Consider the following 20,467-nt stretch of genomic DNA (forward strand, 5'->3'; position numbering starts at 1 on the left):
TGCCCCCCCTTTGCATGGCGGCGTTTGGGCAGGCGCCTTTAACAAACATGGCCGCTCCGGCTTCACCACCGCCCCCTACGCCTGCGCTATGGATGGGGTGGGCCTTTCCGTGCGCGCATGCGCATAGAGCACTACTAGCGGGCGCCGTGAGGGCGGACGGGCGGAAGCGCGGGGCCACGCTGGGACTTTGCGCATGCGCGGCCGGAATTGCGCGCCTGCCCCTGGATAAGAGGCAGGGAGACCCCGTCTGGGCCCTTTTTCTTCGCGGGAGCCGCAGCCGCCGCCATGTGAGTGCGGCGCGTCCGGGGGTTCCCGGGGCCTGGAGCGGCGTCCGGGGCACGGGAGGGGCTGGGGGGCCGTGGGTGTGGGGGGACTGTGAGGCCTCTTGGGGCCGGGGCCTGGGGTGGGCAGGCTCTGAGGTGGGAGTTGGGGGGCTCAGGCCTGTAGGATGAGAGTCCTTGGGGTAGGAGTTGGGGGCCCCTGAGGTAGGGGTTGAAGGGCTCAGGTTAGGGGGTCCTGAGGTGGGAGTTGGGGGGCTCAGGCCTGGAGGCGGGGAGGGCCTGAGGTGGGAGTTGGGGGCTCAGGCCTGGAGGCGGGGAGGGCCTGAGGTGGGAGTTGGGGGGCTCAGGCCTGGAGGCGGGGGAGGGCCTGAGGTGGGAGTTGGGGGCTCAGGCCTGGAGGCGGGGGAGGGCCTGAGGAGGGAGTTGGGGGCTCAGGCCTGGAGGCGGGGGAGGGCCTGAGGTTGGGGGGCTCTTGAGGGGGGAGAAGATGGCTATGCCTTTTTGGGGGAGTCTCTGTAGGGTTGGGGGTCCTCTTGCCATAGGGATGAGTTGGAGGGGGGGGTCTTAAAAGAGCTTGGAGCCTTCCTGGGGTAGGTGGAGTTGAGGGGGGCTGTTTTTGGGGGGAGGTCTGGAGGGAGCTTGGGGTGTCCCTGGGCTGTGGGGTGTTTGGGGGTTCGGGGTTTTCCTCTGCCTCCCATGGCCGGTCTTTGCGTTCCCCGGTAACACTGGGACTGTGGCGATTGTCCCAGCGTGGACCCCATTCCTCACGTACACCGTAACACCCACAAACACGAGGCCCTTTTTTGGGGGGGGGGTCCCCCTGATGGGGGACACACACCCCTCTGCGTGTGTCACACAACCCTGTGACACACAGGGCTCGCTCCACGCCTGTACGTTACACCCTGACGCCGGCTGCCCCAACTGGGGGGGGACACGGATGGATGCTCGAGGAGTCACAAGCACACAACCCGGGGGGACACCCCTGTGTCATGTCCAGGGTTTGGGGACACCCCCTGAGCCACCTTGTCACCTCTGGGAGGTTGAGGGACCCCCCCCTTCTCTGCGTAGACAGCCCACCCATGGGTGCTTGAACACCCCACGCGGGGTTTAGGGTGCCTGGGTGCGTGCGGGCGGTACCCGGTACCCCGTGAAAAGTCCGGGGGGGATCCCCTGCCTGTGAGGTGCTCCCAGAACCTTCCCAGTTTATACTGGGAAAGGCATTTAACCTCACTGGGACCTGTAGGCACTTGTTTTTTCCTTTAAATTAAAGGGATTTGATGTAGCCCCCCCCATTATGGGGTTTAGGCGGAAAGGGGGGGGACAAGCGTCTCTCCTGACCCCCATCCCATTCTCTCCGCAGCATGACTGACTGGGAGACGGCCCCCGCCGTCACCGAGACCCCCGACATCAAACTCTTCGGCAAATGGAGCACCGATGACGTGCAGATCAACGATATCTCCCTCCAGGTATTTTTTGGGGGGGGGTGGGGAACGATGACGCCAAAGGGGGGGGGTTCCCGCATCCCTCCCATCGACGGGAAGAATCTGACGTCATATCCCGCCAGGATTACATCGCCGTGAAGGAAAAATACGCCAAGTACCTGCCCCACAGCGCCGGGCGCTACGCGGCCAAGCGTTTTCGTAAAGCTCAATGCCCCATCGTCGAGCGACTCACCAACTCCATGATGATGCACGGCCGCAACAACGGCAAGAAATTAATGACCGTGCGCATCGTTAAGCACGCCTTCGAGATCATCCATCTGCTCACCGGGGAGGTGAGGGGGGCTGGGTTTTGGGTGCTAGGGGGAGGTTTTTTGGGTGCTGAGAGGGTTTTTTTTTTTGGGGTGCTGGGGGGCTGATTTCTTCTCCCTGCCTCTCCTCCGGCAGAATCCCCTGCAAGTCCTGGTGAATGCCATCATTAATTCCGGACCCCGCGAGGACTCGACCCGCATCGGTCGTGCCGGCACCGTCCGTAGGCAGGCTGTGGACGTATCCCCCCTGCGCCGCGTCAACCAGGTACCTTCCCTTTCCATCCCTAAACACCGAGGGGCTGCCGCCCTCCCTGTCCCCGTGTCCCCGATGTCCTTTTTCCGTCCCCAACTTTCTTTTTCCGTCCCCCCCCTTACCCCAGGCCATCTGGCTCCTGTGCACCGGAGCTCGCGAAGCCGCTTTCCGTAACATCAAAACCATCGCCGAGTGCTTGGCCGACGAACTCATCAACGCTGCCAAGGTGAGGAGGGGGACGGAGCTGTCACTGCTGTCACCTTCTCTGAGTTGGGGACAAAACGGACCCCTCCACACCCCAAAAACTGACTTATATTCCTCTCGACCTTCCCCCCCCCAGGGCTCTTCCAACTCCTACGCCATCAAGAAGAAGGATGAGCTGGAGCGTGTGGCCAAATCCAACCGTTAAAAAGCCACCGTTGTCACCTCCCTCCCAATAAAATTTACTTGCTCTGTATCCCCCTCCTCGGTCCTCCCTGTGCTGTGGGGCTGGGGAGGGGGGACACGCCGTTGGGGTTGGGTGCTCTGAGGGGGGGATCCCCAATGTGGAGCCCCAGGCAGGGGTGCGGCTCCGTGTCCTGCTTGTCCCCTCCATGTCCCCAGGCCAGACCTGCCTTATTCCTTCCCACTGGGAAAGGTTGGGGTGCTCCCCTGCTGTTGTGTGTGTGTGTCCCCCTCTTTTTGCGCACCCTATTTTTTTTTCCCCTTTTGGGTGGGGGAAGCGGCGCCTGGTACCGGGGAGGGGCAGAAAGGCGGAAGAAATTATCGGGATAAATAGAGCCGGGACGGAGCCGGTAGCTCCCCACGGTGAGGGGGAGCGGGATCTGCTCTGGGAACCGGCTCCTCGGTGCCCTGGGACCCCCGCCAAGGCCGGCGTTGGGTTTGGGGGTGTTCCCCAAACGCGGGGGACGGTCCCCCCACGTTGCCCGGCTCACGCGGGCAGGGCACAGCAGTGGGTGTGACAGTGGCGGACGTCCTTGATCCCGGCACCGCCGGCTGCGCCTCGGCGAGCTCCTACTGCTGCCACATTTTGGGGTGCAGGTGAGGAGATGGGGGGGCTTAGCTGAGCCCCCCTCCCAAATTGGGGGGTGGCAGGTTGGGGGGCGCTGGCTGAGCTGGGAGTGGGTGTGAGTGAAGGTTGGACCCCCCAAAAAATATTTTTGGGGGGAGAGTGGTTTCACCGGTGGGGGTTGGTATCTCCAAGGGGGGGGTTTGGCACCCCAGGGTGGGGGGACACGTGGGTGTGGGGACAATTTGGCTTGGGTACCCCCATAGATTTGCTGTCCCCAACCCCACGCTGTGGGTTGTCCTCATCGCTACCCGGTAAACACCGTCTTCGCTCTTCCCACCTACCAGGGACATGACTGCCACCGCCGCGGTCACCACCATGGCTGGGGACACCGAGGGGGTCTCCCCCCTGGATTGCGTCATCTGCTTCGCCCCCTACGATCGTCTCTTCAAGGTGCCCAAGGCGTTGGGGTGCGGTCACACTTTCTGCCTCGAATGCCTGGCCAGGGTCACCGTGGTGGCCCCCGCCGCCCCCACCTTGCTCTGCCCCATCTGCCGTCGCCCCACGGTGTTGCCCCGCCGCCGCGGACCCCCGGCTTTGCCCACCCGTGACGATCTCCTGGCTCTTTTACCCCCCGGTCCCACCGGCTCCGTCCGCTTCAGCCGTCCCAAGGGGTTGCTCTACGTCCCCCCCGGACGCCCCAAACCCCCTGACCAGATCCCCACTGTGACCCTCAGCCTGGAATTGGGGCGACCCGAGCCCCCCGCTCCCCCCAACCGGGGTTGGTCCTGGACCTCCGGCCGGTGGTCTCTGTACCGAGCGGTGGCCTTGATGGTGGCCTTGATGGTGGGAGGGGGCTTGGTGCTCTGCGGAGTCTTCCTCTTCTTCCTCCAGCCCATGGCATGTGGTGAGGGGGGGCCAGTGGCCAACAGCACTTGGGGAGAGTCGAGCTGGCCCCCATATTAAGAGGGGGGCCCCCCAATCCCACGGTAGAGCCCCCCTCCTTGTGTCGTGGACCTCCAGGGGGGTCTTGGTGGCCCCCCATGGGGACAAGTCCCCGCTCCCCTGTGGACTCTGAGCTCGTGCCCTTGTCTGTGTGTGGCTCTGGGGGGGGGGTCACCCATCTTGGGGTCAGGATTTTGGGGGGGGGAACCCCCCCCATATTAAAACAGGTTGTGTTTCTGGATGCTGACTGTGTGTCCTGGTGTTGCTTTTCCACCCCTGAGCCCAAGGGCAACCCCTTCTGTGTCAGGACCCGTGGTTACAGGCTGGCTTTTTGGGCTGTAAATCTACAATTTTGGTTCAGCAGAGGGAGAGGAATGGGGCTCCCTGCTACCGAGACGCCTGTGTCCGTGGTATATGGGGGTTTGGGGGTGATTAGGGGTGTTCAATTCCTCTCCCTCTTCCAGCTGGTTGTTCCCCTCCCCTTTCCACCCTGCTGTGGTGCCTGGCACAGCCACCGCCTTCCCCGGCCCCTATCAGTGCCGTCCCCGGTACCGGTGGCACAGGGTAGGGACGGTGTTCAGCGCTGGTGTGTGTTTTGGGGGGGTGGGGGGGATGTGGGGGAGGGTTGGACCTGGGGAGCAGGGAGGACAGGGATTCCCACCTGGATTTTTTTTTTGGGGGGTGGGGGATGTCAAAGCAAGGATGCGTGGGTTGTAGTGCGGTGTGTGGCTGTGAACGCCGTCAACCTGAAGCAGCCAGGGTTGGTTGTACCTGGTGCTAGACCCACTGGATCCAGGAACAATCAGATCCAGGGTCAGCCTGATCCAGGAAGAGCCGGACCCTTTCCTTGGACTCGCTGTCACCCCCCACCCCAAAGCTGAGCCCAACTGGCAGAGGACGACTGTGAGCTTGGCCTACAGCTCTCTGATTGTACCAGGGTACCCCTGGTCTGGGGAGGGACCCAGGCCCGGTGACTGAGGTACGGTGTAGTTCTCCTTTCACGGTTAAACACCACAACAGACACGTGAGAAGAAGCAGGGTCCGGTTGTCCACTAAAGTGCGACTGTACATATGAGAAACCAGACCCCGGATACAACAGTCTGCGCGTACAGGACCCGACCTAACGCTGCGCTTGAACATACAGCCCTAGCCACAGACTCTCTGCCTGTGCTCACGCCTTGCCGCAGCCAGTTGTGAGCTACAGTCGGACAATACAGCATAAAAACTAGATCTGGTTGCACCAACAACTGATCCCAAACCAGCCGTCGGCTACAGCCGGACTGTGCGTTACAGTAACCGATCCTGATGTGCAATACGATTTGATTGTACGTACAAGTTGTGCACTACAGTCTGACTAGACTTAACTAGACTTAGTCGTACACTACAGCCTGACGTTAAACTACAAGAATCGCCACTTGCGATACAACCGCCTGCATCCCCGGGCCTGAGCCTGTGTCCCCACGTCGCCTGTATCAACACCGGGCTACAATAACACTGTTACAGGGTATTAACAGGGCGGTTGTTTGCTACACCGGGAGCTGAGCTCCGGTTGTGTGCAACAGCGCGGGGTGATGGAGGGGATTGTCGTGTGGGTGTAGCAGGGACAGGTTGGAGGAGGACAAGTCAGCCGGACTGTCCACCTGTGTGCTACGGCTGGAGCGGAGAGGGAGACGGGACGGCTGTAAGGGCAGTGGGGCGGCTGTAGGGGAGGTTGGGGGGGGCTTTCCGCGTTGTTAACTCAGCCCTCACTCACTCTGCTTCCCCCCCCTCCTTAATTAAGAACCATCCTTCTCCCCCCCCCACCCCATAGTTTTCTGCCTGACAACAGTCGGAGGGCGGGTGACACCGGGAGCACCGGGAGGGGGGACCCGGCCAAAGCCGTGGTCCCCCAGGTTAAGACGACAAGACGCGTTAAAAAAAAATCAGTAATAAGGCAAAGAGGCTCTGCCCTCCCTGCCTAGCCCCACCCACTGACCCCACCCCACTTAGCTCCACCCCTTGGCAAATAGCCCCGCCTCTCTGCTCTTAGCCCCGCCCCCCCGTGGGGGGTCACTTATAGAGGAGATGGACTCGGCTGCCGTCGCAGTTGGCCCGGCCGAGCTTGTCGGCTTGTTCCGAAACCAGGCAGCGGACCAGGGGGAGGTTGGGCTGGTAGAAGGGGGCCGGGGGGGCCGGGGCAGCACTCAACCCTGGGGAGAAATGGTTGTCAGCCTCACGGGAAGGGTTGGACGACCGTCGGCGGGACCGGAGCTGCTGGCGGTCCTGGAGCTGCTGGCGGAGCTCCGATACACGTTCTTCCTTCTGCCGAGTGACAAATTTGGGGGGGGGAGGGGGGTCAGATACCACCCCAATACCCCTTATCGGTGTTGAGACCCCCCCACCCACCCCCCACGTCATCCCTGTTGAGGTGTTGGCCACTCGGAGCTGATCTACCCCTCTTGGCACAGGTAGCAACACCTTGCAACTACAGCTCTGAAGCTACACCCCACTTCTGTGGGGTTTCCACCCCCAAACCATGTTTTGGGGTTCCCCACTCACCTCAGCGATGATTTTCTCCAGCTCCCGATTCTCCTTCTCCAACAGTCGGGATTTCTCCTCCTCGTTGTTGTTGGTGGACGAGCCCGTCTTCATGGTGTCCTGCTGCTCCGATTGCCACTCGCCTCGGGTGATGAGTCGTCGCATCTGCAACGGTCCCCGGTTGTCAAAGCTGTGCCCCACTCAAGGCAACACCCACACCCGGTTGTCCCCTCTGTCCCCTGCCAACTGTCATTGCCAACTTCATGACCCTACTGGAGAAGAAACCTTCACGTCTGCTGAGGCAACACCTTGACCCTACAAAGGAGGACGTAGGACGACTGTTCCTCCCCACCCCAGAAGAAACACCCGGACCCCACCAGCCCCTTCCCCACCAGCACCTTGGGGACGAAGAGGACAACCAAGGTGATGTAGGAGGAGAAGACAACGGCCAATGAGGCGAAGGCAAAGGCTGCATCCTGTTGGCTGCTGAGGATCATGGTGACGGGCGCCGTGATGAGGCAGAGGACCTGTGTGGAGGAAGGGGACGTTTTTGAGGGTCACCGTATGGGATGTGGGGTGAAGATGCTGTGGGGGGGAGCACAGCCATCCCGGCTTACCGCCACGTTGTAGATGGCCATGCCCACCGCTCGGTGGTCGTTGATCTTCTCCGTGGACACGCTCTTGGTCTCGTACGCCAGGAAGATGCCCAGAAGCAACAGCAACCCCTTGAAGCCGTAAAATATCCCTGGGGGGGGAACCATGGGTGGTCAAACAGGGACTCCCACCTGGCCTGGGGTGGGGGGAGCCATGGGTGGTCAAACAGGGACCCCCCCCCCTGGTCCCCATGGGTGCCTGAGTCTCCCTTTGGCTCTCTACAACACCCCTGTGCCCCCAAACCCTGCTTGTACCCCCCAGTCCTGCCTGTACCCCCCCAGTCCTGCCCATGTCCCACCCCCGACCCCCCCCATGCCCACCGAGCCACGTATTCATCTTGGTGGAGCTGCAATGCTCCAGCTGGGGCAGGATGGAGACGTCCGTGTCCGTCTTGGGCTCCTCCTTGGTGAACTCCTGGGGGTGATGGGGTGGGAGACGGGGTGTGAGGGTAGATGGGGTGGAGGGGGGGGAGCCTTTGCTGTAGGGTCCCCCCCAGCAGCACCCTGATGCTGTAAGCATCCCCTCAGCAGCACCCCAACACCTTGAGCAGCACCCCAACTTCAAGAGCATCCCCTCATCAGCACCCCAACACCTTGAGCATCCTCCCAACTTTGAGAGCACCCCCTCAGCAGCACCCCAACACCATGAACATCCCCCCAATGTCAAGAGCGTCCTCTCATCAGCACCTCAACACCATGAGCATCCCCCCAGAGGCACCCCAACACCTTGAGCATCCCCCCAATGTCAAGAGCGTCCCCTCAACAGCACCCCAACACTGTAAGCATCCCCTCAGCATCCCCCGACACCACAAGCACCCCCAACGTTGTGAGCACCCCCCCCCAGCACTGCCCCACCTCGATGGTGCGGTGCAGGGGGTCCACGATTTGCCAGATGATCAGTGTGACCACGTCCAGCCCCACAAGCAGCCCCACGGTGGCATACAGCTTCCAAGGCTCCAGGGTCTGGGTGTGGGGACAACACAGTGTCACCGAGACCCTGTTCCCTCAGACCCCCCGCACCCCACTGGGTCACCCCTCACCTTCCTCTTCTCCTTCTTCTCCTCCTTCTTGGTGAAGACGGTGTGAACCCACCAGATCTTGGTGAACATGCTGCCGTACGCCAGGCTGAACCCCAGCCCGAGGAGCCACAGCCGGGCCTGGGGAGGGTACATGGGTTGGGAAGAGCCGGTTGTACCTCCCCATCCAGCTGTACCCACCTCTGCTGCACCCCCACGGAGTGTACCCCCCTCCCATGGACCTCCCAGACTGACTCCTTTAGAAGAAGCCAGCTGAATCTCCAACTGTTCCTCCTCCGGCTGTCCCCGTCCCCTGGCTGTGTCTCCAACTGTTCCTCCTCCGGCTGTCCCCATCCCCTGGCTGTATCTCCAACTGTTCCTCCTCCGGCTGTCCCCGTCCCCTGGCTGTGTCTCCAAATGTTCCTCCTCCAGCTGTCCCCGTCCCCTGGCTGTATCTCCAACTGTTCCTCCTCTGGCTGTCCCTGTCCCCTGGCTGTATCTCCAACTGTTCCTCCTCCGGCTGTCCCCGTCCCCTGCCTGTGTCTCCAACTGTTCCTCCTCCGGCTGTCCCCATCCCCTGGCTGCATTTCCAACTGTTCCTCCTCCGGCTGTCCCCGTCCCCTGGCTGCATTTCCAACTGTTCCTCCTCTGGCTGTCCCCGTCCCCTGGCTGTGTCTCCAACTGTTCCTCCTCCAGCTGTCCCCGTCCCCTGGCTGTGTCTCCAACTGTTCCTCCTCCGGCTGTCCCCATCCCCTGGCTGTATCTCCAAATGTTCCTCCTCCAGCTGTCCCCATCCCCTGGCTGTGTCTCCAAATGTTCCTCCTCCGGCTGTCCCACCCCCAGTTGTCCTCGCTCCGCCTGTACCCCCCTACACCCCACCAGCCCCATACCTGACAGACAAAAGGGAAAAGCCCCGGCCCGATGTGGTACCCGTCAAGTCCCAGGGGGAAGACGGCAGCAAGCGCCAGCGTGCAGCCCACAGCCGTCATGTTGTTCAAGTACGGCTGTGAGTTCTGGATGTACCTGGGGGAGAGTTGTTGAGAAGACGAGCTGTCACTCGGCCACCGTGCTCAGCTATCGGTGGTGCACGACGTTCAGCTAACCCAACGGGACGCGAGAAATGGGGACACGAAGTGAGATAACAGGAAACCACGTGCTACAAACAGACCCTTGATATCACCCGAAGCTCCTACGCAGCGAGACGGGCAACTGGGATATCTACTAACGACAATGTTTTGTCACTGTCATCTTCTGTAGGAGGACACGGGAGCATATAATCCCTTTTTTTCCCTGTCTGGGTGTTGTTAACCACACGCTGCTGAGCTTCGTTTTAGCAGCTATGGAAAAGGAAAGGTGCAATATTTCCCCAAACACCGGGAAAACGGGGAGGGGGATCACTGACCGGACATGCCCGTTGTAGATGTTGAAGGCCAGGCAGATGATGGCCAGGAGGATGCCCAACGAGGCCAGCACCGAGACGGAGATGAAGAGCTTCTGGGACAGGAATCGGAAGGTGGTGATGACCTTGGTGTAGTCAGCTGGAGGGGCACCTCCTGCAGAGCCCATGGCACAATTAGGGGGCATGGGGAGGGGTCTTCCCGACCCTTCCCCATGGCAGTGACCCCCCCCTGCTGCTCACACCCCACACACGGCGCTGCTCACCAATCCACTTGTCGTTGTTGTACCAGGACAGGTTGTCCTTGGTGCTGTCATAGTAGCCGATCTTCTTGTAGACACCTCCTGCAAGGGCAACAGTGATGGGTCAGGTGGGAGGGAAGGAGGAGTGACACCCCTCCAGCGTTTGTGCACACCCCCACAGGATCACAGACTGGTTGGGGGTTGGAAGGGATATCTAGGGGGTCATCTGGTGCAACCCCCTACTCAAGTAGGACCACCCAGAGCCTGTTGTCCATGACCACGTCCATTCGGCGTTTGGATGTCTCCAAGGATGGAGACTCCACCACCTCTCTGGGCACCTTCTGCCAGTGCTGGGTCACCTGCACTGTGAAAAAGTGGTTCCTGACGTTCAGCTGGAGTCTCCTGTACTCCTGTCCCTTCATCATCTTCATGGCCCTTCGCTGGATGCTCTCCAGTAGCTCCCTTGTACTGGGGAGCCCAGTACCGGCCCCATACCTCCAGGTGTGGCCTCACCAGTGCTGAGTAGAGGGGAAGGATCACCTCCTCAACCCGCTCCACCACTCCTCCTGATGCAGTCCAAGACACTGTTGGCCACCTTTGCCACATCGCTGACTCATGGTCAACTTGGGGTCCACCAGGACCCCCAGGGCCTTCTCTACAAAGCTGGTTGACCCTCAGCCTGTCCTGGTGCCTGGGGTTGTTCCTGAAGCTCTTCCCCTTGTTGAACCTCATGAGGTTCCTCTCAGCCCATTTCTCCAGCCTGCCGAGGTCCTTCTAGATGGCAGCATGACCCTCTGACGTCTCAGCTGCTCTTCCCAGTTTGGTGTCATCAACAAACTGGCTGAAGTTTGTTGAGCCCCATCATCCAGATCATTGATGAAGAAGTTGAACAGGACTGGACGCAGTATTGACCTCTGGGGTGCACTGCTGGTGACTGGCCTCCAACTGGACCTTCTGCCACTGATCCCCACCCCCTGGACCTGGTTGTTCAGCCAGTTTTCAGTCCACCCTGCTGTCTGCTCATCCAACCCAGACTTCACCGTCTTCTCTGTGAAGATCTTCTGGGAGACAACAGTGTTGAAAGCCTTCCTGAAGCCAAGGCAGAAAATGTCCACCACTCTCGCTTCATCTACCAAGCCAGTAGAAGGTGGTCAAGTTGGTCAAGCACAACTTCTCCTTGGTGAATCCATGCTGACTACTCTTGATGGCTTTCTCGTCCCAAGCTCCTTGCTTGTCCCCCAAACCTCCTCCACCTCTGGACCTCCCTCCGTAACACGCAAGAGCAGTTGTGTGTTGGTGAGGACACGCATCCTGTTGGACACGTGGCCAAAAGGGTGTGGAGAAGGGCGTTGTCCCATGTGTGTTTCCACCCCTTGAGAGGTTGTGCAGTGGTGGGACTTGTCAGAGTGTGTGTCTTGGAGTGGTTGTGTGCTGTTGTTGTGCAGACAACGTGGCCGCAACACCGAGCTGCGGCTGTTGTGTGTGAAGGGGTGTTGCGGGATGCTGGGTGGTGGTCACCACGTGCAACACGGTGACAGCGTCACCCTGATATGGCTGCTGCCTGTGCTCACTCACCTTGCAGCTGCTCAATGAGTGTCCAGGCCATACGGGAGCCGCTGGCGTCAAAGACAACATGTCCCTGTGGGGTGGAATGGAGATGGGTGTCGGGGACCTGTCAGGTGGCAGGACCATGTCCCCAGAGAGGTGTTGGGAGAACGTTTTCTCTGGGAGTTTTGGGGTGGCTCACAAGGGCACCCTTGATGGATGCCTTCAAGGCACCTCCACTGCCACCTTGAAGGTGGAGGAGTTGGGGACATGGGAGACCTTGTTGAGCAGAAGAGGACACGCTGGGGCCGGGGACTGGCAGGGGCTCGGGTGTGGGCAACGCACCGAGACGCCCTCAAAGGCAGAGGAGTTGAGTGCCCGGTAGATCTCATCGGTGATGTTCTTGTTGTTGTAGTTGAAGTCCTCCAGGCGCAACCCCTTCTTGACCAGCTCTGCTGAGGTCTTGTTGAGGGCCAGGGCCAGTGCCCAGATGGCATCATAGGCCAGCGGAGCCTCCTGGAAGCCGCCTGTCTCCTCAGGGTTCTTGCCCAGCCGCTTCTGCAGCTTCTCGATGAACTCCTGGGACGTCTGGGATGGGGAACGAAATGGTGGTGATGTGGTGGGTGGGATGGAGTGGACCCCCTGGCAGTGCCATGTGTCCCCTCCATCCTCCCCATACCATGTTGGAGATGCTGCGGGTGTTCTCAGGGTTGAGCATGACGATTTCGGTGGTGACGTGGCCTTCCACGGCCTCGGCCATCTCCGCCTCAGTGCAGTTGATGGCCGGATCCTTGATGCGGAACCAGTTGTCAGCGTACCAGCCAATGAGGAACCAGACGTACTTCTTGCCGTACAGCTTCTCCTTGTAGACCTGTGTGGGCCAAGGAGCAGTGGCCTTACCCTTCACCCCATCCTTCCCACCATCCCTCCATCCATCACTCTTCACCCCATCCCATCCAGTCACTCTTCACTCATCTAGCACCCTTCTCCCCATCCTGTCCATCCAGCCAGACCTCTGTCCATCCACTCTTCACCCCATGCCTCTGCTCAACCTTCCCACCATCCCACCTGCCCATCCTGTCCATCCAGCAGGATCTCTGTCCGTCCACTCTTCACCCTATGCCTCCACTCAACCATTTCCCTTCCCACCATCCCACCTCCCCGCCCATCCACCCACCAGTTCTATCACACTCACATCTACCCACACTTCCACCCATCCATCCTAACGTCTTTCTGCCCACTGATCCACGTCCCACCACCCTTCGCTCCGTCCCACCACCCTTTGCTCCATCCCACCATCCATCTCCTCACTCTCCCAACGGCCCCACGTCCACCTGATGTCCACCTACCCTTCTCCACTGGATGCCACCCATGGTCCCATCCTCCCACATGCCCCCCGTGGTGCCCACCCATGTCACCTCTCCCTTTCCACCCCTCACCTCGCAGAAGACCTTACGCGCCTCCGTCTCGTAGAAGAGCCCCACAATGATACGGGCGTCCTGGCGCTGCAGGGAGACAAGTCACCCTAGGGTGGGACTTCTGCTCCCCTTCGCTCTTAGAGGATCAACCCCACCCAGCCTCATTTGCATAACTTTGCATAGGGTTCCTGAGGAGGACCAGAACCTTGGCATTGCACGGCCAGGTCATGGACATTGCTACTCATCTCCTGGCTGGAGGAGATGCATCGTTGACCTGGATGCTTGGGCATCTTGGAGCATCTCTGCTCCCTTTGGGGTACAGGACATGGCTCCATCTGCACCCCAATGGTTGTGGGTGCCGTGGGGAAGGACGAGGACCAGGGCACGGGCAAGGTGAACTCACCTTGAGGTTGCGTACAGGCGCAGCGGGGTCGGAGAAGAAACTCTGGCGGAAGGTGATCTCCAAACCGGCTTCCTTCACCCGCTGGTCCAGGTCATCGAGGGTCTGGTGGCGGGCGGGCAGGAGGGGTGGGGAGCAGGCAGGAGGGGCAGGCAGGGAGTGGGGCGGAGGGGAAAGAGAGTGCAGAGTGAGTCCGGGGAGGATGGCGGGGTTGGGGGCACCAAGCAGGGGTTGGGAGGTGGGTTGGTCGCTGGTGGTCGGCGTTACGCACCACGGGAGGGGATTGAGCTCGGACCCGAACGTCACCGGGTCCAGGATGGGGGGGGGGAATGAGAAGTTGTGGGGCAGAGTTTTGGGGGGAAGCAGCAGCAGGCGGCGGAGGGGTGGGGGGTGTGGGAGGTTGCCGGTGCGCGTACCGAGGTGAAGACCTCCGTGGTCTGCTGGATGGTGGCGATCTTGGTCCAGCCCCACTTCTTGAAGAGCTGGACGCGGGTGGGGTTGTGCAGGGTGGCCGAGGGGTGGGTGCGGAAGAAGGTGGGGAAGCGCTGGCGGTTGGAGAGGGCGGGGGAGCTGGAGCCGTAGGAGAGCTGTAAGGTTGGGGGGTGGGGTGTCAACACTCAACAGGCGGCGTCCCCCAACACTGCTACGGCCGCCTGTAGCCCCGCGTCAACCGAGTGGACCGTGGGCGGCTGGACGGGTGCTGATGGCAGGAATCGCAGAGGGTGTGGGTACAACCGTGGACCACCGGTGACAGCCGCGGGCGTAGCTAGAGCCGGACGCGCCGCAGCACCAGCGTGTGGCAAAACACCCAAAATGCCCAGCAACAACTGTCTAGACACAGCTACAGATGTAGCAACAGCCACACACGGAGCAACAACCTGAGAGCAACAACCGCACAGGGAGCAACGACCTGAAAGCAACAACCACACACATAGCAACAGTCGCACACGTAGCAGCAACCTGAAAGCAGCAGCCCCACACAAAGTAACAACCACACAGGCAGAAACAACTGCACGTGTAGCAACAACCTGAAAGCAACAGCTGTCCATGTAGCAACAACCACACACGGAGCAACAACCTGAGAGCAACATCCGCACAGGGAGCAACGACCTGAAAGCAACAACCACACACGTAGCAACAACTGCACACGTAGCAACAACTTGAAAGCAACAGCCGCACAAGTAGCAGCAACCCGAAAGCAACAACCACACACATAGCAACAGTCGCACATGTAGCAGCAACCCGAAAGCAACAACCACACACAAAGCAACAGCCGCACGTGTAGCAGCAACCTGAAAGCAACAGCCCCACACAAAGCAACAACCGCACAGTCAGCAACAACTGCACGTGTAGCAACAGCCTGAAAGCAACAGCTGTCCATGTAGCAACAACCACACACAGAGCAACAACCTGAGAGCAACAACCACACACGGAGCAACAACCTGGGAGCAACAACCGCACACGTAGCAACGGCCTGAAAGCAACAACCACATGCGTAGCAACTGCACACGTAGCGACAACTTGAAAGCAACAGCCGCACAAGTAGCAGCAACGTGAAAGCAACAACCACACACATAGCAACAGTCACACATGTAGCAGCAACCTGAAAGCAACAACCACACACATAGCAACAGTCGCACACGTAGCAGCAACCCGAAAGCAACAGCCCCACACAAAGCAACAGTCGCACAGGTAGCAACAACTTGAAAGCAACGACCGCACAGGCAGCAACAACCACACGTGTAGCAACAACCTGAAAGCAACAGCTGTCCATGTAGCAACAACCACACACATAGCAACATCCGCACACGTAGCAGCAACCTGAAAGCAACAACCACACGCAAAGCAACAACCACACAGGCAGCAACAACCTGAAAGCAACAGCTGTCCATGTAGCAACAACCACACATGGAGCAACAGCCACACATGTAGCAGCAACCTGAAAGCAACAACCACACACATAGCAACAACCGCACACATGTCAACAACCAGACACGTAGCAACAACCTGAATGCAACCGTCGCACACGTAGCAACAACCGCACAGGCAGCAACACCCACACATGTAGCAACAACCTGAAAGCAACAGCCGCACACATAGCAACAGTTGCCCATGCAGCGACAGCCATATTTGCCCACAGCCATGGCAGGACACGGCCGCACCAGCAGCAACAGCCACACCCCCAGCAACAACCGTAGCTACAGCCGTGCACGCAGCAATGCCATGCATTCCCCACCACCACCACCATTTCGGCGCACACCCCGCTGCCTCCGGGCACGTACCGCCCCACCACGACCGCCCCCGAGCCACCACGCAGACACCGAGACACAACCCAACCCCAACACCCCATCCCAGTACACCCCAACAGGCAACAGCTCTCCAAGGACAGCCGTGCCTTCATCTCCACCCAACCCCACCCATCTCCACCCAACCCACCATGCCCCAGCGTGGTTGGGGCAGCAGGGAGAGGTGAAGGCGGGGGTTCCTCAGCTCCCGTTGTCCCCCAGCTCCCGTTGTCGTGTCCCCCCCCCCAGGACCCCCATGACCCTGGGGACATCCTTGGGGACGAAGAGGTGGTTCCTCACCACAATGAGGTTCCACATCCGGGCGGCCTCGGCCACCAGCGTGGAGACGCTGCTACAACCGGGCATGAGGATGATCTTGATGGGGTCATTGTAGAGAAGCTCGTAGAGATACTTGGTGGCCTGGCCGGGGTCACACTGCAGGGACGAGGAGGGGGACACAAAGGGGTTGGGGACAAGGAAGGGGGTGGCTGCTGGGACCCCCCCCCCAGCCCACCTCCTCCTGGTATAACCCACCGGTTCTCATCCCAAAGACCCCTCCCAAAAGGACCCAGGCATCTGGGGAAGTGGGGGGGTGGGGTGCCTGCCCCACACCCCCCACCCCCACCCCATGCCCTGTTCTTTCTTGGGGGTCTATGAATAATTCAGGGCACGATGGTCCGGAAAAGGAGCCAGGCACCGTCGCCATGGCAACCCAGTGGCAGACCCAGCAGCATCCGTTGCCGTGGCAACCAGGCAGTACCAGTAAAAAAGAGGGGGGGGGGATGGAGGAGGGGTTCTGGGGGGGCAGAGGGAATGGGACAGACAGGACAGACAGACAGCGGGGTAGGGGAGCGGAGAGATGGGGGTACGGGAGCGGCGCTTGGTGGGGTACGGGACGGGCAGTTGGGGTGCAGGGGGAGGTATTTGGGGGGGGTGTAGGTGAGGGGGGGTGATGGATGTGGGGGGCAGAGGGTGAAAAGAGGAAGGGGACAGACAGAGGGAGGCGCAGGACGGACAGACGGGCGCAGGAAGGATGGGGTGCAGAATGGATGGGGGGGCGGACATGACATGGGGGGTGGGGGGGCAAGGTGCCCCCACCCACTGCCTGGGTCCCCTCCCTGCCCCCCACCCAAGAGCCTCTGCCTCTGCACAGCCCCCTCTCTGCCCCCCATTCCTGCCGCCCCCCCCGCCCGCCCCTGCCTTCACCTTGAGCTGCCCACGCTGCCTCTGCCATCCTCATCCTCCCCACACCCCTGCCCTGGCCCCATAACCTCCACCCCTATGCAGTGCCCCCCCCCCCCAGTGCCCCCCCATCTCCCTCTGCCCCCCCCCCAATATCCCCCCTAGACGTACGCTGCACCCCAACCCGGACCTGTGCCCCCCAAACATGCCCTCTGCGCCCCACAGCTCTGCCCCACAGCCCCCAAAACCCTCAGCACCCCCCCCCCAGGCTCTGCGTCATCAGCCCCCCCAGCACATCCCCTGCCCCCCACCGGTGCCCTATATACCCACAATGCCTCCTGGCCTCTGTCTGGGCCCCCCTGCCCTATATATTTGCCCCCCCTTGCCTTAATCCCTCTGCCCCTGCCCTATATACCTGCCCCCATCCGTGCCACCCTGCCCCATATATCTGCCCCATCCCTGCCACCCCCTGTGCCCCTGCCCTATATATGAGCCCCCTCCTCGGATCCACTGCCCTATATAGCTAGCACCCTGCCCTATATACCTGCCCCCTGGCCCCGCCTTATAGCCCTACCCCATCCCTGCCACCCTACCGTATATCCCTGCCCTATATCCCTGCCACCCTGCCCTATATCCTTGCCCTATACCCCTGCCACCCTGCCCTATATCCTTGCCCTATATCCCTGCCACCCTGCCCTATATCCCTGCCCTATACCTCTGCCACCCTGCCCTATATCCTTGCGCTATACCCCTGCCACCCTACCGTATGTCCCTGCCCTATATCCTTGCCCTATACCCCTGCCACCCTACCGTATATCCCTGCCCTATATCCCTGCCACCCCTTGCTGTCCCCTGTCCCCCTGCCACCCATCTCCGTGCCCCCCATCCCCTGCCCCATCCCTGCTACCCCTTGGTGTCCCTCTGCCCCATCCATGTCACCTCTCACCATCTCCCTGCCCCATCACCGTCCTCCTGCCCCCTCCCCACCACCTCTTGGCGTCCCCCCACCCCATCCCCACCGTTCATCACCACCTCCCTGCCCCATCCATGTCCTCTCTCACTTTCCCCTTGTCCCATCCCACCACTTCTTGGTGTTCCCCTGCCCCATCCCACCACCCATCATCATCCCCGCCATCCATTGTCATCCCCACCACCCATCATCATCCCCACCACCCATCATCATCATCTTCCTGCCCCATCACCATCCTCCTGCCCCATCCCCACCAACCCTCAGTGTCCCCCTGCTCCATCCCCACCACCCATCACCATCTCCCTGCCCCATCCCCACCACCCATCATCGTCCCCATCACCCATCACCGTCCCCCTGCCCCATCCCCCACCACCCCTCGGTGTCCCTCTACCCCATCCCACCACCCATCATCGTCCCCCTGCCACCTCTTGCCATCCCCTACCCCATCCCCACCACCCATCATCATCCCCACCACCCATCATCATCCCCACCACCCATCCCCATCCCTACGACCTCTTGATGTCCCCCAACCCATCCCACCCCACATCTCCCCACACCCCATCCCCTCTCTCACTTTACTGTCATGATGGATGAGCCGCAACTCATAATCGGGCAAGATGTCCCTCCGACTGTTGATGTCCTCCAAGGCCATACGGACGGCGGGCAGGCAGGCCTGGCCCCCCGGCCACCCCCCGCTCATGGGGAAGAGCGCCCCGACGTGTACTGCCTTCTTGCCTGTACCCACCGACGGGCGCGACACCAGCGAGACGCTGAGCACCACCAAAAGCCAACGAGGTGGCTTGGGTGACACCAGGGGACCCGCCATTCCCGGGGTCAAGACGTATGGATGTCGGGGATTCGGTTGGCCATGGCGTAAGAGGGATTTGGTGGAGGGGGGTTGATGTCACCGGCTCCCGCGGTGAGGTTGGAATGGTAATGAGGTGGGGAGGAGAAATGGGGAGTCGTGGTGAGGGAGGGGAGGAGGGATGGGGAGGGAAATAGAGGGATGGAGAGCGGAGAGGTGGAGGGATGGAGACAGGAAAATAAGAGGGATGAGGATGGAAAATAACGGGATGGGGAGAGGAAAATAAGAGGGGTGGGGAGTGGAAAGACGGAGGGATGGGGATGGAAAATAAGAGGGATGGGGATGGAAAATAATGGGATGGGGATGGAAAATAAGAGGGGTGGGGAGCAAAAAATAAGAGGGATGGGGATGGAAAATAAGAGGGATGGGGACCGGAAAATAAGAGGGATGGGGAGCAAAAAATAAGAGGGACGGGGAGCGGAGAGATGGAGGGATGAGGATGGAAAATAAGAGGGATGGGGATGGGAAATAGAGGGATGGGGAGCAGAAAGATGGAGAGTGGAGAAGAGGGAGGGCTGGGGAGTGGAAAATACGGAGGGACGGAGAGCGGAGAAGACGGAGGGATTTGGGGCGGAGAAGACGGAGGGATGGAGCCGGGAAAAGATGGAGGGATGGGGAGCGGAAAATAGAGGGATGGGGAGCGGAAAGACGGAGGGATGGGGAGGAAGGGATTGGGAGCGAGGGCTGGAGCTTAGCTCCGGGGAGGGCTGGAGGGAGAGGGGCAGGCGGGGAGGGAGGGAGGGATGCGGGAGAGGGGAGGGGAGGGGGGACACATGCGGCGGGAGGGAGGGAGGGAGGGAGGCGGGGGGGGTGATGGGGAGGGCTGGGGGTGGGAGGGAGGAAGGCTGGGAGGAGGAGGGGGTGGAGAGAGGGGGATGGAGCAAGGAAGGCTGGGAGGAAGAGGAGGGGGAGAGAGGGGGAGGGAGGAAAGGTGGGAGGAGGAGGAGGGAGGGGGATGGAGGGTGGAGGAAGGCTTGGAGGAGGAGGAGAAGAAGGAGGGGGAGCTGGAGGGAAGGGGGCTGGGGGGAGGAGGGGGATGGAGGGAGGAAGGCTTGGAGGGGGAGGAGGAGGAGGGAGGGGGATGGAGGGTGGAGGAAGGCTTGGAGGAGGAGGAGGAGGAGGAGAAGGAGGAGGGGGCTGGGGGGAGGAGGAGGAGGAGGGGGATGGAGGGTGGAGGAAGGCTTGGAGGAGGAGGAGGAGGAGAAGGAGGAGGGGCTGGAGGGAAGGGGCTGGGAGGAGGAGGAGGAGGAGGGGGATGGAGGGTGGAGGAAGGCTTGGAGAAGGAAGAGGAGAAGGAGAAGGGGGCTGGAGGGAAGGGGGCTGGGAGGAGGAGGAGGGGATGGAGGGAGGAAGGCTGGGAGGAGGAGGAGGGAGAGGGGCGATAGGGGATGGAGGAAGGGGGATTCAGTGCCATGAAGCCATGTGGGGCTGGATGGGGGTGCCAGGGGTCCCCACCCCCAGGGCAGAGCTGGAGGGCCCCGGGGTGCACCCAAGGCCCCGCACCCAGCGGGGGGTGGGGCTGAGGAGGGGCCCAGCTGGGGGCGGGGGGACACATGGGGCGGGGGGACATGGGGACGTACTCACCTGAGAGAGAGCGACGCACTGCGGGGGAAACTGAGTCACACAGAGACACCCCCCCCAGTGGGGGCTGGGGCTGGCACTCAGGCACCCCCCAATCCCAGGGACCCCCCCAATGGGGGTCTGAACCCCCACCCCAGGGACCCCAACCCCAGGCACCCC

General features: G+C 61.2%; 2 protein-coding genes across 2 annotated transcripts in view; one reads left to right on the top strand and one right to left on the bottom strand.

Annotated features, from left to right (window-relative positions):
- The first annotated feature begins 146 nt into the window (after positions 1 to 146).
- On the top strand, positions 147 to 2,741 carry RPS5 (ribosomal protein S5). The gene is made up of 6 exons (XM_072848108.1): positions 147 to 287; positions 1,642 to 1,747; positions 1,846 to 2,055; positions 2,168 to 2,296; positions 2,412 to 2,510; positions 2,625 to 2,741. Exons 2-6 carry the CDS (start codon positions 1,643 to 1,645, stop codon positions 2,691 to 2,693), a joined length of 612 nt encoding a protein of 203 aa, XP_072704209.1. The 5' UTR covers positions 147 to 287; position 1,642; the 3' UTR covers positions 2,694 to 2,741.
- Positions 2,742 to 5,267: 2,526 nt separating this feature from the next.
- Positions 5,268 to 20,467, bottom strand: part of GABBR1 (gamma-aminobutyric acid type B receptor subunit 1) — a 29,060-nt gene continuing 13,860 nt past the window's right edge. The window contains exons 5-23 of the mRNA XM_072847881.1: positions 20,312 to 20,329; positions 18,437 to 18,597; positions 16,011 to 16,145; positions 13,842 to 14,012; positions 13,429 to 13,530; positions 13,047 to 13,112; positions 12,287 to 12,478; positions 11,953 to 12,195; positions 11,638 to 11,701; positions 10,087 to 10,164; positions 9,827 to 9,977; positions 9,315 to 9,447; positions 8,449 to 8,565; positions 8,264 to 8,371; positions 7,730 to 7,823; positions 7,373 to 7,500; positions 7,154 to 7,282; positions 6,777 to 6,920; positions 5,268 to 6,539 (exon numbers count right to left, since the gene is read on the bottom strand). Coding sequence (XP_072703982.1) covers positions 6,288 to 6,539; positions 6,777 to 6,920; positions 7,154 to 7,282; positions 7,373 to 7,500; positions 7,730 to 7,823; positions 8,264 to 8,371; positions 8,449 to 8,565; positions 9,315 to 9,447; positions 9,827 to 9,977; positions 10,087 to 10,164; positions 11,638 to 11,701; positions 11,953 to 12,195; positions 12,287 to 12,478; positions 13,047 to 13,112; positions 13,429 to 13,530; positions 13,842 to 14,012; positions 16,011 to 16,145; positions 18,437 to 18,597; positions 20,312 to 20,329 — 2,486 coding nt within the window. The 3' untranslated portion in view covers positions 5,268 to 6,287. The remainder of the gene's footprint in view (positions 6,540 to 6,776; positions 6,921 to 7,153; positions 7,283 to 7,372; positions 7,501 to 7,729; positions 7,824 to 8,263; positions 8,372 to 8,448; positions 8,566 to 9,314; positions 9,448 to 9,826; positions 9,978 to 10,086; positions 10,165 to 11,637; positions 11,702 to 11,952; positions 12,196 to 12,286; positions 12,479 to 13,046; positions 13,113 to 13,428; positions 13,531 to 13,841; positions 14,013 to 16,010; positions 16,146 to 18,436; positions 18,598 to 20,311; positions 20,330 to 20,467) is intronic.

This window comes from Ciconia boyciana, chromosome 29 (assembly GCF_034638445.1).
Source record: "Ciconia boyciana chromosome 29, ASM3463844v1, whole genome shotgun sequence".
In the NCBI taxonomy this organism is placed as follows: domain Eukaryota; kingdom Metazoa; phylum Chordata; class Aves; order Ciconiiformes; family Ciconiidae; genus Ciconia; species Ciconia boyciana.